This window comes from Rhinatrema bivittatum, chromosome 1, assembly GCF_901001135.1.
Source record: "Rhinatrema bivittatum chromosome 1, aRhiBiv1.1, whole genome shotgun sequence".
NCBI lineage: Eukaryota > Metazoa > Chordata > Amphibia > Gymnophiona > Rhinatrematidae > Rhinatrema > Rhinatrema bivittatum.
This window is the reverse complement of record NC_042615.1, coordinates 301,247,313-301,267,795: the sequence shown is the minus strand read 5'-3', so window position 1 is coordinate 301,267,795 and position 20,483 is coordinate 301,247,313. Positions and strand designations below refer to the sequence as shown.

Here is a 20,483-nt window from a genome sequence, read left to right as displayed (position 1 = left end):
TTGTTGTCTTCGATGTAGTTTGAAAGTTGAGAGTTGACTAGTTTTTCCATGATCTTGGCGATGAATGGAAGGTTAGCTATGGGGCGGAAGTTGTTAGGGTCCTTCGGGTCAAGGTTGGGTTTCTTTAGGAGTGGTGAGATTGAGGCCATTTTGAGATCATCTGGGAAGAATCCTTGGGCTAGAGAGCAATTGATGATGTTTGTCAATGATGTGGTTATTGTATCTGGAATAGATAGAAGTAGTTTGGTGGGGATGTGGTCTGCAGGGTGAGACGAAGGTTTCATTCTTCTCAAGATGGCTTGTATCTCAGTGGATGAGACGGGCTCAAAAGTGTTTAGGCTGGAGTTTTTGAAGGTCGGGTGTTGATATGTTGGGAGGGCGTCAGCAGTATTGGAAGGCAGTTGAATTAAAAGATTGTTGATTTTATTTTGGAAGAACTGAGCTAGTTCATCAGCTTTAGACTGTGCCATGTCACCGGGGATTTCTCGCGGTATGGTTTGAGTGAGGCTGGAGACATAAGCGAAGAGAGCTTTAGCATCAAAGACCAGGTTGTGAATCTTAGATGCAAAATAATCTTTTTTTGATTTTGAGGTGAGGGCTTTGTACTGGTATAGTGTGGATTTGTATGAAGAAATGGTGATGTCACAAGGGGTTTTACACCAAGTCGCTTCTTTCTTTCTTAAGCTTTGTTTTAGTTTTCTAATTTCATTGGTGAACCAAGGTTGTCTGTTGGAGGCATTGGTGTGAGATTTTTTTTATAGTTGAAGGGCAGAGCTTGTTAGCTATATTTTCTGTTATGTTGTTCCAGGAACGAATGGCAGTGTTTGGGTCGGTGAGATCTAGTAGAGGGAGCTGTGAATCCAACTGGTTGTTAAGGTCTTCGGGGGAGCATCGCCTCCTGTATTGGAATGAAGGTGAGGGGATGTTAGGAGTGTTGGTTTCTTTCAGAGCGAAAGAGGTAGAGATGAGAGTGTGGTCCGACCATGGAACCTTTTTGTTCTTCAAATTGGATGTAGTCGTAATGCCTTTGTTGATGAAAATCAAGTCCAGAGTGTGACCCGCTTTGTGTGTGGGTTCGTTGACTAATTGTTGGAATCCCATTGCTGACAGGGCTGTGAGGAGGGTTATGCAGCTGTTAGATGGTGAAGGATTGTCTATGTGCAGATTGAAATCTCCTAAGATGATTGCTGGAGAATCCAGGTTGATGAGCGTAGTGGTGATTTCAAGGATGGGGGAGACATCGGATTCTAGGAGCCCTGGGGGTCGTAGACAAGAAGGATTTGAAGATGTTGTGATGTGAAGAAACCGACGTCCAGTTTTGTATTAGAACTGAATGGGTGTTGGGTGAAGTTAAGGCTTTTTTTGGTAGCCAGAAGGATTCCACCTCCTCTTTTTTTCAGTCTCGGGAGTGAGAAGAAGTCATAAGTCAGCGTAGGGAGTTGGTTTATTAAAGCTGTATCTGAGGGCTTGAGCCATGTTTCGGTTACTGCGCAAATATCTGGCTTGGCGTCGGTGAGGTAATCATTGAAAATTAGGGATTTTTTTTGTTAGGGATTGTGCATTGAAGAGTGAGAGTGAAAAGAGGGTGAGGCCTAAAAGCTGGGTGATTGGTGCAATCAGAATAGGGGTGAGTGTTTTTAAGTTGTAGTGAAGGGCTTGTCTGGCAGATGGTCTTTTAGGTAGGAGGCGGTGTTGCAAAGTTGGTATTGGAAGAGCTGGAAACATTTTGGAAGGTTAGCTGGGTGGTTGCTTGCAGGATGAGCGCTGGATGGATGTTGCAGGATGAGCGCTGGATGGACGTTGCAGGAAGAGTGCTGTGTTAGCACTGGTATGGTGCTGGTGGGGTAATGCTCGGGGATAGCGAGGGGCGAACCGAAGGGGTGAAACAAAGGGGCAGGCCCCTTTGTCGCGCTCCCTCGTGCGCGCGACGCCCGGTGCGCGACGCCGAGGAGGGTGGTGGTTTAAATACCCCGCCGGTCGGTCGAGCCTCTGTCGTCACCGCCGCGACGTTTTCGTGGGCGTTTCTTTTTTGTGATGGCGGTTCCAGGCGAGGTCTCGCGGCTCGGGTCTAGGCCGGCGGAAGCGAGGGCTCGTGGCCCGGGTCGAGGCCGGAGAGGGCGGATGTTTGCGGCCTTACAAGTAGGTAAGCTGCTGGAGAGCTTCTGCAGAGAAGGGCCGGCGATCGGCGCAGGAGCCCGAGAGGGGCGAGCGGAACAAGAGGCCTTACCCCGACGGGCTTCAGCGCCGATCGCGCAGGCCAAGTTCACCGCTGGACCCCAGGGAAGCAAAGGATTGAGTAAGGGAGAGCGGCGTTTTAAATACCCCGCCGGTCGGTCGCGCCTCTGTCGTCACCGCCGCGACGTTTTCGTGGGCGTTTCTTTTTTGTGATGGCGGTTCCGGGCGAGGTCTCGCGGCTCGGGTCTAGGCCGGCGGAAGCGAGGGCTCGTGGCCCGGGTCGAGGCCGGAGAGGGCGGATGTTCGCGGCCTTACAAGTAGGTAAGCTGCTGGAGAGCTTCTGCAGAGAAGGGCCGGCGATCGGCGCAGGAGCCCGAGCGGGGCGAGCGGAACAAGAGGCCTTACCCCGACGGGCTTCAGCGCCGATCGCGCAGGCCAAGTTCACCGCTGGACCCCAGGGAAGCCTGGGGTCCAGCGGTCCATTAGCACCTATGGTGCATGAAGCCAGGCAGGGTCTCAGATGCCCCCCGATCCCAGCACCTCAGGGACCCCAAGATCATTGGCATCCATGGTGTCTGATAGCTGTAGGCCAGTGATGGGACAGCACGATGCCCCTCTTTGCCCCATCTGGACACTGCAAAGGAGCCTTGAGGGCACTGGACCACTGCGCCTAGATGCCTTGGTGATCCAGGGTGCTTCAAGTAAATGGCGACCCCAGTGATAGAAAGTTGTCCTAGTCCCAAAATCCCCATCGCCCCAGGGCTCTCAGGAGCCCCAGTAGCTGATGGCCTCGATGGTGACTAGGATGCTCAATGGCAATCCGAGTGCCTTGTCAATGGTGCTCGACAGTCAAGAGCAGTAACGAATGGCATCACTGGCCAACACGCTCGACTGTCTCCATGGTGGCCACACACCTCGATGGCATTGAGGGTGCCTATGGTATCAAGGCGGCTCCGCACCACAATATCATCAAGGGCGGCCGTGCATGCACCTCAATGGGAGCAAGGGCATCGAGAGCATTGATGGTATCAAGGGGGACAATGGCGTTTGATGGCAGTCCTGGTCCCTGATGTGGTCCAGACTGTGACACTAGAGGTTGGTGCTGCTACTCTGCCACATCGAGGCCCAAGGTGCTTGATGACACTAATGTCGATGCCGTTCCTCTGGTGCATCGAGACTCACCACCAGCACAGAGCCCAGCCAATATGCTCTGTGCACAGTGCTTGATGGCACCCATGTGGCCCTTACAGCATTGAGGATGGTCATATACCTCTATGGTATAGAGGGCGTCCTGGCACCTCAATGGCATCAAGGGTGACCATGACGTTCAATGCAGTCCTGGTCCCCAATGTGGTTCGGACATTGATGCATCAGACCATTGGTGCACTGGCACTAGTGTGCACGGGCAACCGTTGCTGGGCATGGCACTGAAGGTGCAGCAGCAATGCTGCTTGTCCAGGCTCCTGCTCATCCTCTCTTACAAGAGACTGCACTGCTATTCCAGGCAAGCAGGAGGGGAGGCTATGTCATCCAGGGCTCCCGTCTGTGGAGACTAGTTTCTTTGATGTGAGGACCACACAGGAACGGTATATGGTCCTCGATCTCTTCACTCTCTAAACCTCCATCGATGCTGATCGATCAGTGAAACATGGAACTTCTGCCCGGGTAGAACTCAGGAGAGTCCCCAAAAGCTCAGCAGCCTACACAGATCACCCATACACTACATTCTGTCAGTCCTGCCAGCATCTGACAAAGGTCCAAAAACAGACAGAGCAAGGAGAGGACACTCCTGATTTGGTCCAGAGACTCCAGAATTCTGAATAAACGTCCAGGTCTCCAGGCCAACACCCGAAAACTCCAGGTGCCCTGCTGCAGAAGGCCAAAGAAAAAGGGCCTGGAGCAGCACAGGCTTGAGGAAGGAGAAGCATCAGCACACATGGCTCGGGAAAATGATGTGAAGAGCAAGACGAGCAGGAGCATTACCCTCCCCCACATGAAACTGCAGACGCAGGAGGAGGAACAGCAGCATCAGGCCTCATGCCAAAAATAAAACAAGGGCAGAGTGGCCAGACACTGCAGGAGGAGGAGGAGAAGGAGGAAGTGGAGATCATGTCCCGTGAGCATGGGGAAAGTGGAGGCTCCTGTGGCTAAAGAGAATCTAGGTGAGAAGAGTGGAAGTGTATGCATATTTGGAAGAGGGAGAGAAGTGAATGAGTGTGTATGTGTGTGTGTGTGAGCGTATGCATTTACGGGCAATGTGTGGAAAAGGGAGAGGAGTGTGCATGCATATGCATGGAAGAAGAAGAGACGTGAAAGAGTGTGCGTGTGTGTGTGTGTGTGGAAAACAGGAGTGCGTGCATGTAAGTGTGTGGAAGGAGAGAAGTGAGTATGTATGTGTGTGTGTGGAAGAGAATGAGTGTGTGTGTGTGTGAAAAAGGGAGAGGAGTGAGTGCATTTGTGTATGTGGCAGGAGAGAAGAAAGTGTGCATATGCGTGTGGACAAGGGAGAGAAGTAAGAATGAGCATGTGTGTGTGAGTGAACATGTGAGTGTGCGAGAAAGTTTGTGTGCATGCTTCTACTGCTCTCCCCCCCCTATGGTAGGGTGACAGGAAATCAAAAGTTCCCAGGAATGAGTATTTATTTAATAAGGATAGTATTAGACTCTGCCAGGCTGCACAGCAACTAAAGCCCTCTTGTGGCTGGCAGACAGCGAAAAGAAGAGGAAAAAGGAAGAGTAAAAAAAAATAAATAAAAGCTACCATAAGGTAAAGGAAAGAAAAACAGCTGCAACTCTGGAAAAAAATCAATTACAAAAACTGCGAGGACAGAGCAAAGCTGAATGCCGTGACACACACAGCTCCGTGGGGGGGGGGGGGGGGGGGGGGGAAAGGGATTCTGCCTAGGGGTCAGGGTGATAACTACAGCTGCAAATGCTCAGTAGGGCATGTTTAATCGCAAAGATTCTAGAATTTTCAAAGTTCCGGATCTGGCTCCATTCGATGACGTCACCCATGTGTGAGGACTACCATCCTCCTTGTCCTCAGAGAATGTACACTACTGTCTTAGCTACAACCATTTGGCATATCCTCTATGCACTGAAATGGTGTCTTCATACTTATCCAATCATTCACAACAGATTAGAACTGGTAATGCTTCTTCAAATTTGTATGCACTGACCACTGGTTTGCCCCAAGTTTCTTCATTATCTGTGATGCTTTTTTCATTATCTGTCTCCACTCTGCAAAGTTTTGGCATGCCTTGGTGTGAACTATAAAATCTATGCCGATGATATACAAATCTTTATTCCCTACTACTCATCATGGACTGATACATTTATGTTAATACCCCTTTACAGCAAATCTGTAAATGATGGCTATTCCACAAAAGGCTGCATCTTAATGTTCAGAAGACAGAGGTGATTGTTTTGACGAGCATGAAGCTTCCTTCCTTTCAGATATCTTCTTCATTTACATTCCAGGATTCTGCAACCTTATTTCTCAGGTGTGAAAAATCTAGGTGTAATTATTGACATGCATTTATCTATCAAGGCACAAATTACTGCTATGGTGAAATCCTCTTTTATACTACATATCTTAAGATGTTTGAAACCTTTGCTTGAATTACATAATTTTCGCTTTGTCCTTCAATCGTTAATACTGAATGGCCTAGATTACTGTAATTCCTTATATCTGGGATTACCAACTAGCATGCTTCGTGCAATGCAGATTATTATTCAAAATGCTGTTACCGGGGTGCTGACGTACCAAGATGAGAAATCACATAACCCCTCTCCTCTCATCAACTACACTGCTCCCTGTGCAGTGGTGGATCGAATACAAAATTTGTTTGCTCACACAAACTGTTGAACAAGGACACCTCAGTGTAGATTAGTTTTACTCTAAGTCTTTACAAACCCTCATGTCACCTACAATCAGCAATCAAAAGTCTCCTCGAAATACTGTCCTCAAGGCTGGCACAATTGGATATAATCAGAGACAAAGCCTTTTTGGTAGCAAGTGTCTGCCTCTGTACAATCACCTGTTCCAAACATTTAAGACAGTATGAAAAACGTATTTATTTTTCCCAGGATTTCAGCACTGATCTTCAGATATCTGGTCTTGAAGGGACAACTGTCTCCAGCTTTGTATATCTATTTCTTTGAGGCAATCTACTTCCTCCTGTATTGTCTTTTGCTATTTTTATTTGTATTTTTATGATTATGTACTGTATGTTTAGCTATGTGATCCACTTCGAACAGACTCTGAAGAAGAGTATAAATCTGATAAAATAAATTACACAATTATATTTTACTATGTTTGCATATGTACGTCTTGTATTAGGATTATTTTATTGATGTAAATTTTTTTTATATTCTCTTACCTTATCTTGTTTTATTCAATAACAATTTTTTTCTGTTATAATCTAACATGAACTTGGATATTTTGCATAAAAGCAAAATATAAATGCCCATTTAGATTAGTTTAGATTTCTGTGTGAAGTACTCAGATTTCCTGAAGAAACAATTATTTCATTGGTGGAGGCTTACTCTTCCAGAAATCAAAAGATAAGCTGGACAATTGATTAAAGAGAGGTAATTGCAACTCTCTGACAGCTGAAATCTTATAAAATTCTTGAGACATCACAGGATGAGGCGGCTCTACTAGTTACACGTATTAGGTTTTTCATTTTGAAATCAATAAAGATAATACATTGAGATGCTTCTTTAGACTTAAGGATGTTCTGTTTCTAGGCTTAAAGACTCAATTGTTTCCATATGTTTGCAGGGCAAGGCAGGTTAGGAGGAGATAATTTATTGTGTTAGCACCAGATGTGATTGATTGATTTTGGAGAGGGATTTTTTTTATTTTTTAAATAGCCCTGCAAATGTTTGGTTACATTTCAAGGAAACAATTATCTTTCTGGGACCCAGATCAACATTGTATTTATTTATTTATTTTTTATTAACAGCAGGTCATACATATTGCCTTCTGTTTTTCTGAAGTTCTTTAGGTTAAGAAGGTCGAGATATAGCCCTTGGAGCAGAATTTGTATTCTGTTTGCTATGTAGAAAAGGCTGAGGGGGTTTTTTTTGCTGTTGAAATGTAAAAATCAAAAAACTTTTTTTTTTTTTTTTTTTTGGAGGCCACTTATTTGGGGACTGTTGTTGATTATATACAATTATTGATTTGTGTTTCCTTTTCTGTTTTGTAGATTTTGACTGTGTGTTATAAGTAGTCTTTTCTCAAATTTACTTTTTTGGTATATGAAGATTTGAAATTGCAATAAATAAAACATTTTAAATAAAAAAAAAAAAATCTGATGGTACACATACCTTCTTGGGAAATCAGGTCTGCGCTGTCCAGGAGTGGTGCCTGCAAGTTAAATATAATATATATCTAGAGTCTGAAAGCTAATGTTGTGTACACAAAGAGAGCCCCAACACTTTCCTGTAAATGAAGATGACAAACATTCAGACAGGAACCACAGAATCCTGACCAAATCAGTTCCTAACAATTATTGCTCCAAATTTACTGGCTAATTGCCATTTGTTTTATCAAATGCAGCCTATTGCTATATGATCTGTTTTCATTTACTGGTTGTTTTAAAATAAGGTTTTACTGCTGCATCATGTTTAACCGTACAATGATTTCCAGGATTATTTATTATGCTTTGATTCACCTGGAAATACATTTTATGAATTTCTATTTTATCTTATTTGTCATGATGTACATGACATTGGGTGTGTAGCAGGAAGGCAGTTAAAAATATGCTAAATATAGTGCCAAGGTTGTACTCTTTCTTATCCCAATTTTTAATTCAATCTAAATTTTTACCTTCTTGGCACTGAATAATTTCTGAACACTGTGATGTGGTCTCAAGTTTTCAAATATACTTTCTATATGATTTCTTGCAGTCCAAGATTAGAGCTGATCGTTCAAGCTTTACTTTTCACATTGAAAGAAAAATGAAGCCTGTACATACTGTGCTCTAATTTAAAGATACATAAGCGTAAGTAGTAATACTTGAAATACAACTACAGTCTTACTTTTAGAGCCACTGAGGTCCCATATTCAAAAGCATTTAGGAGGATAACAGACATTAGACAGCTAAATGAATATCTTGGCACATATCTGTATGGTATATTGTTTGTAATACATATCTGGCTAAACTCTAGTTGGTTACGAGTTAGGAGGCTAGAATTTAGCTGGATAAGTTAGGGGCATTACGAGTGCATAACTGGGAGGAGTTGACTTAGCTGGCTAAGTTAACTTCCTAACGCCGATATTCAGAGTTAGCCGGATGATTTAGTTGGCTGTGTCTGGTCGGGCCAAGAGGCTGCCCTAAAGTTAACTGGCTAGAATTACCCGGATAACTTTAAGATAGCCGGCTATATTCAACAGTGCGGCTGCAATGTTGAAAATACTTACAAAGTTAGTTGGATAAGTGTATCCGGCTTAGGCCTAGATTCATCATTCCCTGCCGACTGATGAGCTGCCACGGTAAAAGGGGCGAGGGGGCACTAGTGTGCAGCCGGCTGCATCACGGCGGTGCTGTTTCACCTGCCGCACTGCAGCCGTGCTGCACACTATCGCCCCCATAGCGCCACGCTAAAAGGTGGTGCTATTTCCTGCACTACTGCCGGTGATAACGTCCAAAACATTATTGCCGGCAGCAGTGCCGCCACCCCATTGCCCTAAACCCCTCCCAAACTCCTCCCTAACTCCACCCCTTCCCCAAATTTTAATTTTATTGCCGCGATAAGCTCATTATCGCGTGCATTAGGGCGTTATTGCGTGCGATAATTCCCTAACGCATGCGATAATGGGCTATCGCACCTTGGAAAATGACCCTATAAATTTGCTATCCAGACTGTGTTGAATATGAACACAGCTCGTAGCAAGGCTCCTGCATGCACCCTAAGAGCAGCCATGTTTTGGAGAGCGCCACAAGGGATTTTACTGTCAAAAGGAACCATGAAGATTTAGGACCTAATTCATTAAGGCTTTTCTCTCTATAGGAAAAAAGCTTAGTGAATCAGATCCTCAATGTATGTCTTTGCAGATCTGACTATGAATGAAATACACCTACATGACTTTCAGATCAGCTTAAAGCTATAAAAACACAAATTTCCCATAAACATCTTGAAGAGATCTGAAAGTGGTTTGAAGCCAGGTTGAAATACATTGTGAAGAATGTCAAAAGGACACCCTTACTGTACACAACAGTTTGCTCCTTAACAATTAAAGAGGAAAAGTTCAAGTTTATGGGGGCAGCACCAAGCAATAACAATGGTTTAAGTATCATATGAAAAGCTGCAAGACCATATAAACTGCAGCACTTCGGCATCACATAAAACAGATTCTGATATTAGAAAAGGGTTAGAAGTTTAATTTTTGCAGATAACACTTAAGATCTGCAACAGAGTGGGCACCCCTGAGAGAGCAGACGGAATGAGAAGTGATCTAAAAAAGGTCACAAAGAGTAGCCAGTAGTAAAGATTCAATGCAAAAAAAACAGAAATGTATTTGAGATGTAAAAATCCAAAGAAGCAGCACACACGATGTAGAGGAGATGGAAGAAAGGAGTGGAAGGGGAGGTATTTATGTGCACTAAGTCAGATGAGAGATGTGAAGATGATCATGTGTGATGATTTCAAAGTAGTGCAACAGTGTGATAAGGCAGTGGACAGAGCCAAAGGAATGACAGAATTCACAGTGCCAGGTATAACCAGTTAAAAAAATAAAAAAAGGTGGTGATAATGCCTTTATACAGGTCATTGCTGGGACCTCTCCTAGAATGCTGTATCCATTTCTGGAGGCCATATCTCCAAAAGTATATAGATAGGGTAAAGGTAGAAAAATGCTGCCATAATGATGCAGGATCTACATCATTCTTCAAACATCTGAACTAAAAGCAGTGATAAAGACTTTGGTATTATCATAGTCAGACCAGTGTTTCTCAATCTTTTGTACACCAGGGACTAGCTAGCTGCCTTCTTAAATTAAATGGACTGATTGCAGCCCTGACGAGTGGGGGGGGGGGGGGGGGGGGGGGGGGGGGAGGAGCGTGGTCACAAGGAGGGAAGTAGCCCATGAAAGTTTAAGAGCAGGGGAGACCACGTGACCAGATGAGCGGGTGAGCAGCGTAGATCACTCGCTCCTGGTGCTCCCCCCCCAGAAAAGGCCTTCTAACCTTCCCGTTGTGTCTCGAGGACGGCACCAAATCGGACCCGTGGCTTCCCAGACCTCCATAGAGGGATATTTGCTCCGCGGTGCAGGTGACATGGCAGCAAAACCACCGAGGGAAAAAAAGGCACCCAGCAAGTTGGGGAAAAGGAAAATAGCCGACAGACCTCCCCAGTCCCCGTTCTGCCATGGCAAGAACACATCACAGAGGACTGGTGGAGGAGGTCACAGCAGCGGTGGTGCAGGCCCTGGATGGAAGATTCCTGGAACTTTCACAGCAAATTGCATCGGGTAATGAAACCTTGCAAACTATAAAGCAGCAAGTGGAGGATGTGCAAAAGAGGGTTTCTGATATGGAGGATGGTGCACAGGCCCTGCAAAGTAAACAAACAGCAATGGAACCGCAAGTGCAAACCCTGGAACAAAAAGTGGATGATCTAGAAAATAGATCACGGCGCAATAATTTACGTTTTGTGGGCTTTGCAGAATCCTATACAGACAGGGAAATCCCAGCATTATTGGAAGAATGTTTTTTGCAGGAACTGGGCCTCAACCAACTTCAAGGTAGCTGCCAAGTGGAAAGAGTGCACCGCCTGGGACCGAGAAACCTGGATGCTACAAGACCGTGGGTCATAACTGCATGTTTTTTGAACTTTGCAATAAAGCTGCACTTTTACAAGCTTATAGGAAGAAATCCACCTTACTTCATGAAGGTAAAATAATCTTGATCTTTTAGAACTATTCCACTCGTGTCACAAAAGAGGAGGGAATTTTCTCAAGTCTGTGGGGACCTTCACAACAGGCATATTAAATTTAACCTGCAATACCCGGCACGCCTACGGGTGGAACACAATGGAGCGTGGAAAATTTTCGAGATTGCAATAAGTGCTAAGGTTTATGTAGCTTCCCTCACAAATACATGAGATAGCCAGCAGGGCGGAAGAATTCATTGCAGGTGGAAGTGCTTTAAGGAGCAACATGGAGAGTCCACGAGAACTTCAGAACATGAAGGGACTCAATTGGAGGGTTTAGTATGATTATGTTGGTTTTCACAGTTTTTCACATTTAAACAGTTGGATGGTTTGCCGAAATGAAAGCTGATGGTAAGCTGGGGGGCAACACTGGTATGGGATTTAGTGGTGGGAGGGGAGGGAAAGCAGTCCCACGGGAAGGTAAGTTAAAGGGCATTGATTTGAAACATAGCTGGTATGGAGCTGGAGAGGGCATTTTCTGACCCTGACCCCCCCCCCCTAGGCTGGGGGGGGGGGGGTCAGGGAAAAGATGAAATGGAATAGCAATAATCTGCTAATCACCAGGATACCATTTGTATTATATGGCTGACACCCTGCAACTTTTGTCATGGAATATAGCAGGATTGGGGTCCCCGGTAAAAAGAGCAAAATTGCTGTCCTCCCTTAAAAGGCATAAAGCCCAGATAGTGTGTCTGCAGGAGACACATTTAGACACCAAAGAGCATCTAAAATTAGCCAAAGGCTGGGTGGACAAAATATTCTTTTCTCCAGCGGATAACCGAAAAGGTGGTGTAGCCGTATTAATCATCAAAGACATGGTCTTTGAGCACACGGATACAATGACAGACAAAGGCCGGTACGTAGTCATAAGGGGGAAGTTGTTCGGTAAGCCCGTGACTATTGGCAGTATATATGCACCAAACAATTATTTGCATCAATTCTTTACGGAGCTAACTCAGCTTTTATCCACACACGCCATGGGATCCGTATTCCTGTTAGGGGATTTCAACTGTGTAGCAGACAGTGAACCTGGGGGAAGAGGAAAGGCGTCCCCTATCTTTGTAAGCATTTACAATTATCGGATGACTGGAGAGTCCTGAACCCCAAGGGAAAAAAAGATTTCATCCACGTAGCATGGGCACATGAATCAATGTCGCGGATTAATTACATTCTGGCTAGCACGGAACACTTTCACCTGTGTCAAAGGACAGAGATAGGTCCCACAGAATTTTCTGACCATGCCATGCTGTGGGTAGACACCCGATGGGGGACGAGGGGAACTCAGAAAATGCGTTGGAGATTTCCCACGACCCTTACGCATGATATCGAGTTTCTAATGTATCTTAAAACTAAATGGAAAGAATATGAGGAGAATGACGGCACCCACAGGTCTAAGCCCCTGTTATTCTGGGAGGCGGGGAAAGCAGTTATGCGGGGCGATATTACTGCGTGTATAATTAGGAGAAACAGCCTCCTTAATAAACACGAATATAAACCGGGAGAAGGATTTTCAGAAAACCAAAGCCCGCCTGATAGTTGCCCCATCGGTGGCTAACAAAAGGCAACATAGGGAATCCCTATTCCAGTTGAACTGCCTATTTCATCGAAAAAACAAAGAATGCTTTGTTGTACACTTCTCAGACTATATAGATTTGGAAAGAAGACAGGCAAATTACTGGCCAACTTGGTCAAAGCAAAAAGGGGACATAATTACATAGAGACGGGGTTAGATATTCAGCCACAGAGGATATCCGTCGAATTCTGCGGAGCTTTCATACCAAATTATATACTGACGAATCCGTCAATAACGCAAGGGACCTGGAAGAAACTTTTTTCGAGGGCTAGATCTCCCTCAGGTAACTACGGCCCAACTTGAGGTGTTAAATAAACCCTTTACCATATCTGAAATTTCGGAGGGAATCAAAACCAGCCCCACTCCACAAAGCCCCCGGAGCCGACAGCTTTAATGCTAATTTTTATAAAACATTGAAAGGGGAACATCCGATCCTAAAGGGCTTTTTTGCAGCAGCATTGCAGGGAGGGGGATTCCCCAGGGATGCGAAAAAGGCCTACATAACAGTACTACCCAAGGGAGGCAAAGATCCCACCCTGCCATCCTCCGACAAACTCACACATAGAAAGTTACTCCCTACTATGCAGATAAGATAGTAACTTTCAATGCGGAGCATGGTCACCCATGTGAGCACGTGCATCAGCATGCACCCAGGGACGCAGCCAATTTATAACTTATGCGCATATATGCGTGCATGTTCTATAATAGCCTGACCGCGCACACACGTGCGTGCAATTTTAAGTGGATGCGCACCTGTGGGAGCAAATGCCGCTTCTACCATGTAAGTGGGGGGATTTTAAAAGCCACGCGCGCCAACACCACTAGCCGTTTCCCCATTTCATTCCCAGTTCACCCATTTAAGGGATAGGACTTCCAAACCCACTTAGTTTAATACCTCCCTTTCCCCGTTAGCCCTGACTTTTAAAACCCCGCTGATCTGCCTAGAATCTTTTGTTTTACAACTTACACATCATCCGTAGCAGAAGTGCGCGTATTTACAAGCAAATTTCAGGTCACAATCCCAGAATGCTCGTGCCCTGCCCAGACCACGCGCTCACTCCGCCCCTTTTTAAAAATACACTTTCATTTGTGGGCGCAGCAGCAAGTACAAGCGTATCCGGCTGTCTTTGAAAATCCGCATGGCGTGCGCCGCCTCGACATTCACGCATCCCTTAACTTCGGCACGCTTGGGACTTTTAAAATTCACTCGTTTATTGGATTTTTTTTTTTAAGAAATCTGTACAAAGCATCCACTTTGTTTAGAAACACGATGAGCACAGCATACAAAAAAGAAAAACTAATCTCTTATAAGAAAACAAATACTCATCTAATAAGACCACCAGCATCTGGGGGGGCGAGAGGGCAAGAAATGAAATGAGATTCAGACGTGAAAACTAAAGAAAATAAACTACAACAACATGATACAATAACCTGCTCCCTACCATAATGAAGCTAACCTAGAGATAAACTATGGGAGCCAACTGACAAGTCTTCTTTGGCATCTATGAAAGTCTTTAACATGAAGGAATCATAAACATTATAATCATACTGCAAATACCTTGAATTGATAAAGGCAATTTAAAAACATCCCATAATCACATATAATCAAAATACAATGGAGCTGCATGTAAAAAAAACATGTTCTTGATATTAATCACACACGAGTGTTTATAAAAACACTACTCATATATATACATTCATACACACTCACACAAGTGTGCTGCAATCAACCCATAAATTCCAAAGATAACAAAGCCACCTTGACAATACGTACACATCACAGAAAACAGTATATCAATCACAATTCATTAAACACTGTATAACTTCTAAACCAGTGAGACCATGGGTGTAACAAATGAACACGTATTCCCAAAATAGCTGACAAGTGTTAAAAGCTGATGGCAGAATGTGCTTTAATCCCAACGTACTTAAATATATTCCTACAAGATTATGTCCATTTTAAAAGGAGGGAAAACTTGTTGGTCCTTCAACGTTTTCCTACTCAGATGTGTCCCATTTGTATTGTCTTTGTTCATCAATTAAAGATATTTGCAATATGATTGTAATGTTTTGGAATCAGTTTGTTCTACCTTTTGTAATTTTGTACATCCATGAAAGTCTAACAGTTCCAGCGAGGGAAAACCATAGCACTCATTACTATATTTTATAGCACATTCGCAGGGGTATCTTAGGCAAATGGGTGGCTCCCAAAGGCCAGGCCTCCTGGCTGCATGGCCAGGAATCCCTTTCAGGACAAAATCAGGAAAAACCCTAACACGCGAACCCATAAACTTGAGCATTCAAATTTTTATAAAGTAACTCCTTCAAAACAAAACGTAATTCAAATGCGGGGGGACGGGGGACATTAATAGCATCAAACGTTTTGAAATCTCATAAGTAGAACGCTCCAAGAAAACCCTGAAAGTTCCTGGCTCTCTGTGGGGAGCTGTCTATTATGGCAAATGACAAAAAGAAAAAAAACTTTACTAAAAGAGGGAACAGAGTCAGCTGAAACCGACAGCGTCTCTAGGAAATATCTTCTCAGAATAACTCTCGGCAGCACCCCCACAACCCTTGGGGAATTTAAAAACCGAAGATCCAAATGCCTCAGCCTATTTTCAACAAATTCCACCCTCACTCTTGAATAAGAGTAGCACGAACAGTTCTTAAAACATCGACTTCATTCCCTAATGTATCAATCCTCCCAGTCTCTTCACTCTGAGAAGCAGCATAATGTGAAACCAAAGACTCCAATCTGTTGGAGCAGCCAGAGAATGCAGTCCCAAAAGCGTGTACGCGAATGCTTTCCCGACTCGAACTTCGCCCCCCCCCCCCCCTGCAACGCTTAGTACCAACAGGGGTAAAAGTATACGAGAAATCAACCACTCAGGTGATTTTTAAAATGCCACTTGTGCACATAAAACAGGATTTTATGCATGCAAGGAGCTTTGAAAATCAACTCTCTAAACGGGCCGATTCAGTAAAAACGCGGGAGAGCGGACGAACGCCCCTCTCCTGGCGCGCGCACCGGCCACTCGCCAGTGCGTGAGATTCAGTATGTACATTAGTTGGTGCGGTAGAAACGGGCAAAAGGAGGCGCTAGGGACACTAGCGCGTCCCTAGCGCCTCTTTTTGACCCGGAGCGGCAGCTGTCAGCGGGTTTGACAGCCGACGCTCAATTTTGCCAGCGTTGGTTCTCGAGCCCGCTGACAGCCATGGGCTCGGAAACCGGACGCCGGCAAAATTGAGCGTCCGGTTTTCTGCCCGACAGCCGCCGGCCCAATTTAAATTTTTTTTTTTTTTTAAACTTTTTACACCCTTCGGGACCTCCGACTTAATATCACCATGATATTAAGTCGGAGGGTGCACAGAAAAGCAGTTTTTACTGCTTTTCTGTGCACTTTCCCGGTGCCGGCAGAAACTAGCGCCTACCTTTGGGTAGGCGCTAATTTCTTAAAGTAAAATGTGCGGCTTGGCTGCACATTTTACTTACTGTATCCCACGCGCATACCTAATAGCGCCCTCAACATGCATTTGCATGTTGAGGGCGCTATTAGGTGCCGCGGGTTGGACGCGCATTTTCCTCCCCTTACTGAATAAGGGGTAAGGGAAAATGCGCGTCCAAGGGCAGGCTAATAGTGCGCTCCGTCGGAAGGTTCATTGTATTTGAAAAAGCTCTCTCTCCAGTATATACTTACCTGGGCTGTAAGATCAGCCAAAAAGGAGAATCTTTGTTTACTGACTCTCAGCCCAATTTTATAACATAGCACTTAGGACTGAAGTCCCCATTACAAAGGATTATTTTCAAAGCAACCTTAAGCTTGCAAATTCGTATTAAAAATTAACGAGTAGGCATGAAACCTTGCACAGCATGGCGGCAGGTGTAAAACCTCATGCATATATTTACATGCATACTTTCAATTTTAGAAAGTACGTGCGGAGTTAGTTTCCAATTCCTAGCTTTCCCTCCTCCCCCAGGAATGCCTCTTTCAAGTACACGTAAAAGTCCGCATGAAATTGCTTCCACACATACCACATATGCAACCAGTCGCAAAGGTAATTTTCAAAAGGCCTGTATATGTTTAAAAAATGGCGCTTTACATGCATATATGCTTTCGAAGATTCACTCTGTTAAGACTTGAGGTTGGTAAAATCCTGGAATAGAGCATTCTCCTGTGCTGCCCATATTCTATGGAATTCCCTGCTGCTGGAAGCACAGTTTTAGAACAAGAATTTGCACCTTAGAAAAATAACAAAACCTGGCTGTTTAGTCAACCTTTTTCACGCTAGATGGGTTAATTAGCTTAGCGTTATCTTCCAATGTTCGATCAATTATATTTCTTTCTTAAATATTCACATTAGTTTTATTTACTTTTAGATGATAGTGTTTATGATTATCACTGCTCAGTGATTTCCTAATGACTTTTTAATTATTTTAATTGTTTTATCATATCCCATGCAGAGTTTATCTATGTTATGCTATGTTATACTGCACTGGGAGCATCTGTTTGGAACAGCAGAATATTAATGCTATATAAATAAAATTCCTTTATCAGTAAAAAGCAGTTCAGAGTTATGTATGTACATTTTCCCCAGTAGCACATCTGCACATGTGCTAGAGGGCAACAGTGTGCACTATTTCCAAACAGCACATGCTAAATGGTGAATAGCAAGTACTAAAACACAAATGCTGGATGGAAATAGTATGCACTCAATGTCAAATAGTGTGCATTATTTGTGAAATGTTTGCACTAAAAAGCAAATAGTATGCACTATTTTCATTCAGGGAATGTGAAGAGCAGCTGTTGGGGTACAAGGGACGTGACGATCAGTCATCAGTCTCTGTCAGGGCAGGCGGGTGAGGTGAAGTGCCCCCATTCCCCATTAACACAAGCCACACCATTGTATCCTGTGATTTTTGACATGCTTTACTACTAGTTATTTGGGGTGAATTTCAAAGAGTTTCATGGTGGTTATGCTTATAAAACTGGTATATACACATGAAATAGCATATATGTATGTACTTGCTATTTACAAGTACAGGCATACTTGTGGTATTGTGCTCACTTGCGATGTTACTTGTTCAAAGTTCATACAATGTTATTTATTCAATGTAACGCTCACATGCGATGTTATGTTCATTGTAAACCGGTGTGATTTGAATTCTATACAGGAATGTCGGTATATAAAAGTTAAAAATAAATAAATAAATAGATAGATAAATATGTGTTAACAGGAAAAATAAGGGGGGTGGTTTAGGGGCGTTCCATGGAAGGGTTTAGAAGTATGCGCTATATGAGCATACGTTACCGAATATGTCCATGTGCTTTTACATCTGCTAATTGAGTCGCAGAAGTGAAATTGCACTTATCTTTTGTTTATAGTTTTTGGTTTGGAGGTCTGGGTTAAGTGGGATTGGGTCAGGGTGAAGTGCTGGAGGACCAGCGCAAACTGGTGATTTCAAGTACACACATAAGTATTTTCAGATGTGGAATACATGCATTCTTTATAAAATACATGACTTCACATGCAACTCAGGTTATTACGTGCCTAAAATATATGCATGCACTTTTATGGATAGAGAAAAAGTGTGGGGCTAATTTTGAAAAGGATTTACATACTTAAAACTCAGTTTTATGCATGTAAGTGGGTATTTGAAAATTGCTACAATATATGTCATTGAATTGGAAATAGGTTTTACACACATGTGCGATTTAAGAGCGTAAATGGGCTTTTGAAAATTGCTATGATAGTATGTTACATTTATGCACATAACTCCTTTGAAAACCGTCTCTCATGTGTTTTCCTACATTACAAATGTACATGTGCACTGAAACACGTGCACTTTCAGGGCAAAAATATGTAGTATGTTGTAACTGTCTGGCTCCCGCTGCACAGTTTATAAAAATTACTGCTGTAGCTTAGACGCACTGACTTATGAGTATGTGCTGATTTATGCAGATTGTTGAAAATTTCCCTGTAAATATGAGAGAAACATTCAGATACCTCATAGGTATAAATCCACAAGAAACAAACCTTTTTTCAGAGGAAAAAAAAAATGCTCTAGAATAAGCAGTCACAATATGAGGCTCCAAGCGAATTGACTCGGGAGCAACACAGAAAATATTTCTTCATAGAAAGGGGTGGGTGGATGCATGGAACAACCTCCCATGAGAGGAGGTGGAGCAAAATAGCAACAAAATTCAAGAATGCATGGGATAAACACATGGGATCTCTAGTTAATGAAGAGAAGGGAAAGGCAGAAGGCATCTGGAGGTCTATAGTATTAAACTGGGCAGACTGGATGGGCCTTTTGCTCCTTATCTGTTGTCATATTCTGTTTCTAAGAGCTCAACGCTTTTTAGCCAGTGCGAGAGGTGTGATTTCAATTTTCCGGCACAGAGAGCTAGACATTAAGAGAAACAGAACTTTTAACAGACTATGCATTGTACTATTCTGCGCCATGGATTTCACATACTTCTGTAATTGCCGTCATTTACAACCTGAAGGAGGACATTCACAGTAAGGTTACTGTTTTACTGTTTCAAAAGTTCATATGTAGAAATAAGGTTAATGATTTGTAGGTGAGACTTTGCGCCTGGATTATCTTTACATATTCTTCAGCTATCTTTTGAGAGTTTTAATCCCCTTCATCAGGTCACTTATGATGGTCAGTGCACTGACCTGATGACGGGTGTAAAATTCTCAAAAGCAATTCATAAACACACCTAATGTTTTGCAATGGAATGACCAGATGGCCACGAAGGAGGTGCTACATATTTCTCCACATATGAAAAGAAGTAGAGGAGCAAGAAAAGTATTGACTAAATAGTAAAATTATTTAAGCCAACATATAAATCACCAAGCATTAAAAATGGTTTTTAACATTGTGAAAGAAAAACTGAAAACAGCATTAGTAAATGGCTATCATAGCTGAGGAAAAAGGGCAAGAAATCCAGGAGGAAGCTTATGGCCTTACTCCTAAAACTCAGTCATATAACAAATCCATTTATTTATTTTATGAGTTATCTTATATTGCTTCCGTTGTTGAGTTCAATACCTACACACGATGTGGATCTATTTATTTTCAAAAAATCTTATTTTGCTGTCTGAGAAAAAAATTTTCTCGGACAGCACGGTTTTTGATAGGTGTTTGTATATTTGAAGCGTATTTATTGGCTCCAGAGGTATACCCGGGCATTTAAGAGGAAGTAGCGTCATGACCGGGTTCAGTTGATGTCTGCGACATCCGTTCGTAGGCACAGAGCGGAGAAGAGGAGGTGATAACGGTAATTTGATTTGAAGCAAAAATTCAGCGAGGCAAGAATCCTGGTAATTGGAGATTTCCATCGTGAGAACCCCCTGAAGAAAGACGCATGTCTGAAACACGAAAGTGTCAGGATTCAGTTTCATTATTTAAAGAAACCAACACACAGGAAGTCGGAAGGTATCCGCTTTAAACTAATTACAAAATTCAAATATCAATTCATAAATTTACCTTTCTTCGTGAACAGATTAGAGCCAACAATACGACGGACGTCATTGAAATTTCGGGACTTTATTGTGAATATATCTCATTTAAAAAAAATTTTTTTAAAAATGAATATGGAGGCAGTAGGAGGTTAATGATTATAACCAGTAACAAATTGGTGCAGGGACACTTACACTATATATGAAACCTACTTTTACCAAAAAAATGTTTTGCTCAGACAGTAAAATAAGATTTTTTGAAAATAAATAGATCCACATCGTGTATAGGTATTGAACTCAACAACGGAAGCAATATAAGATACTCA

At 43.2% G+C, this 20,483-nt stretch overlaps 1 protein-coding gene across 2 annotated transcripts in view; it reads right to left on the bottom strand.

Moving 5' to 3' along the window:
• Positions 1 to 20,483, bottom strand: part of PPA2 (pyrophosphatase (inorganic) 2) — a 125,043-nt gene that overhangs the window by 10,329 nt on the left and 94,231 nt on the right. The window contains exon 11 of one of the 2 annotated variants that reach the window (XM_029596947.1): positions 7,509 to 7,548. The exons of the other annotated variant lie outside the window; for it this stretch is intronic. Coding sequence (XP_029452807.1) covers positions 7,509 to 7,548 — 40 coding nt within the window. The remainder of the gene's footprint in view (positions 1 to 7,508; positions 7,549 to 20,483) is intronic. 2 annotated transcript variants of the gene reach the window in all.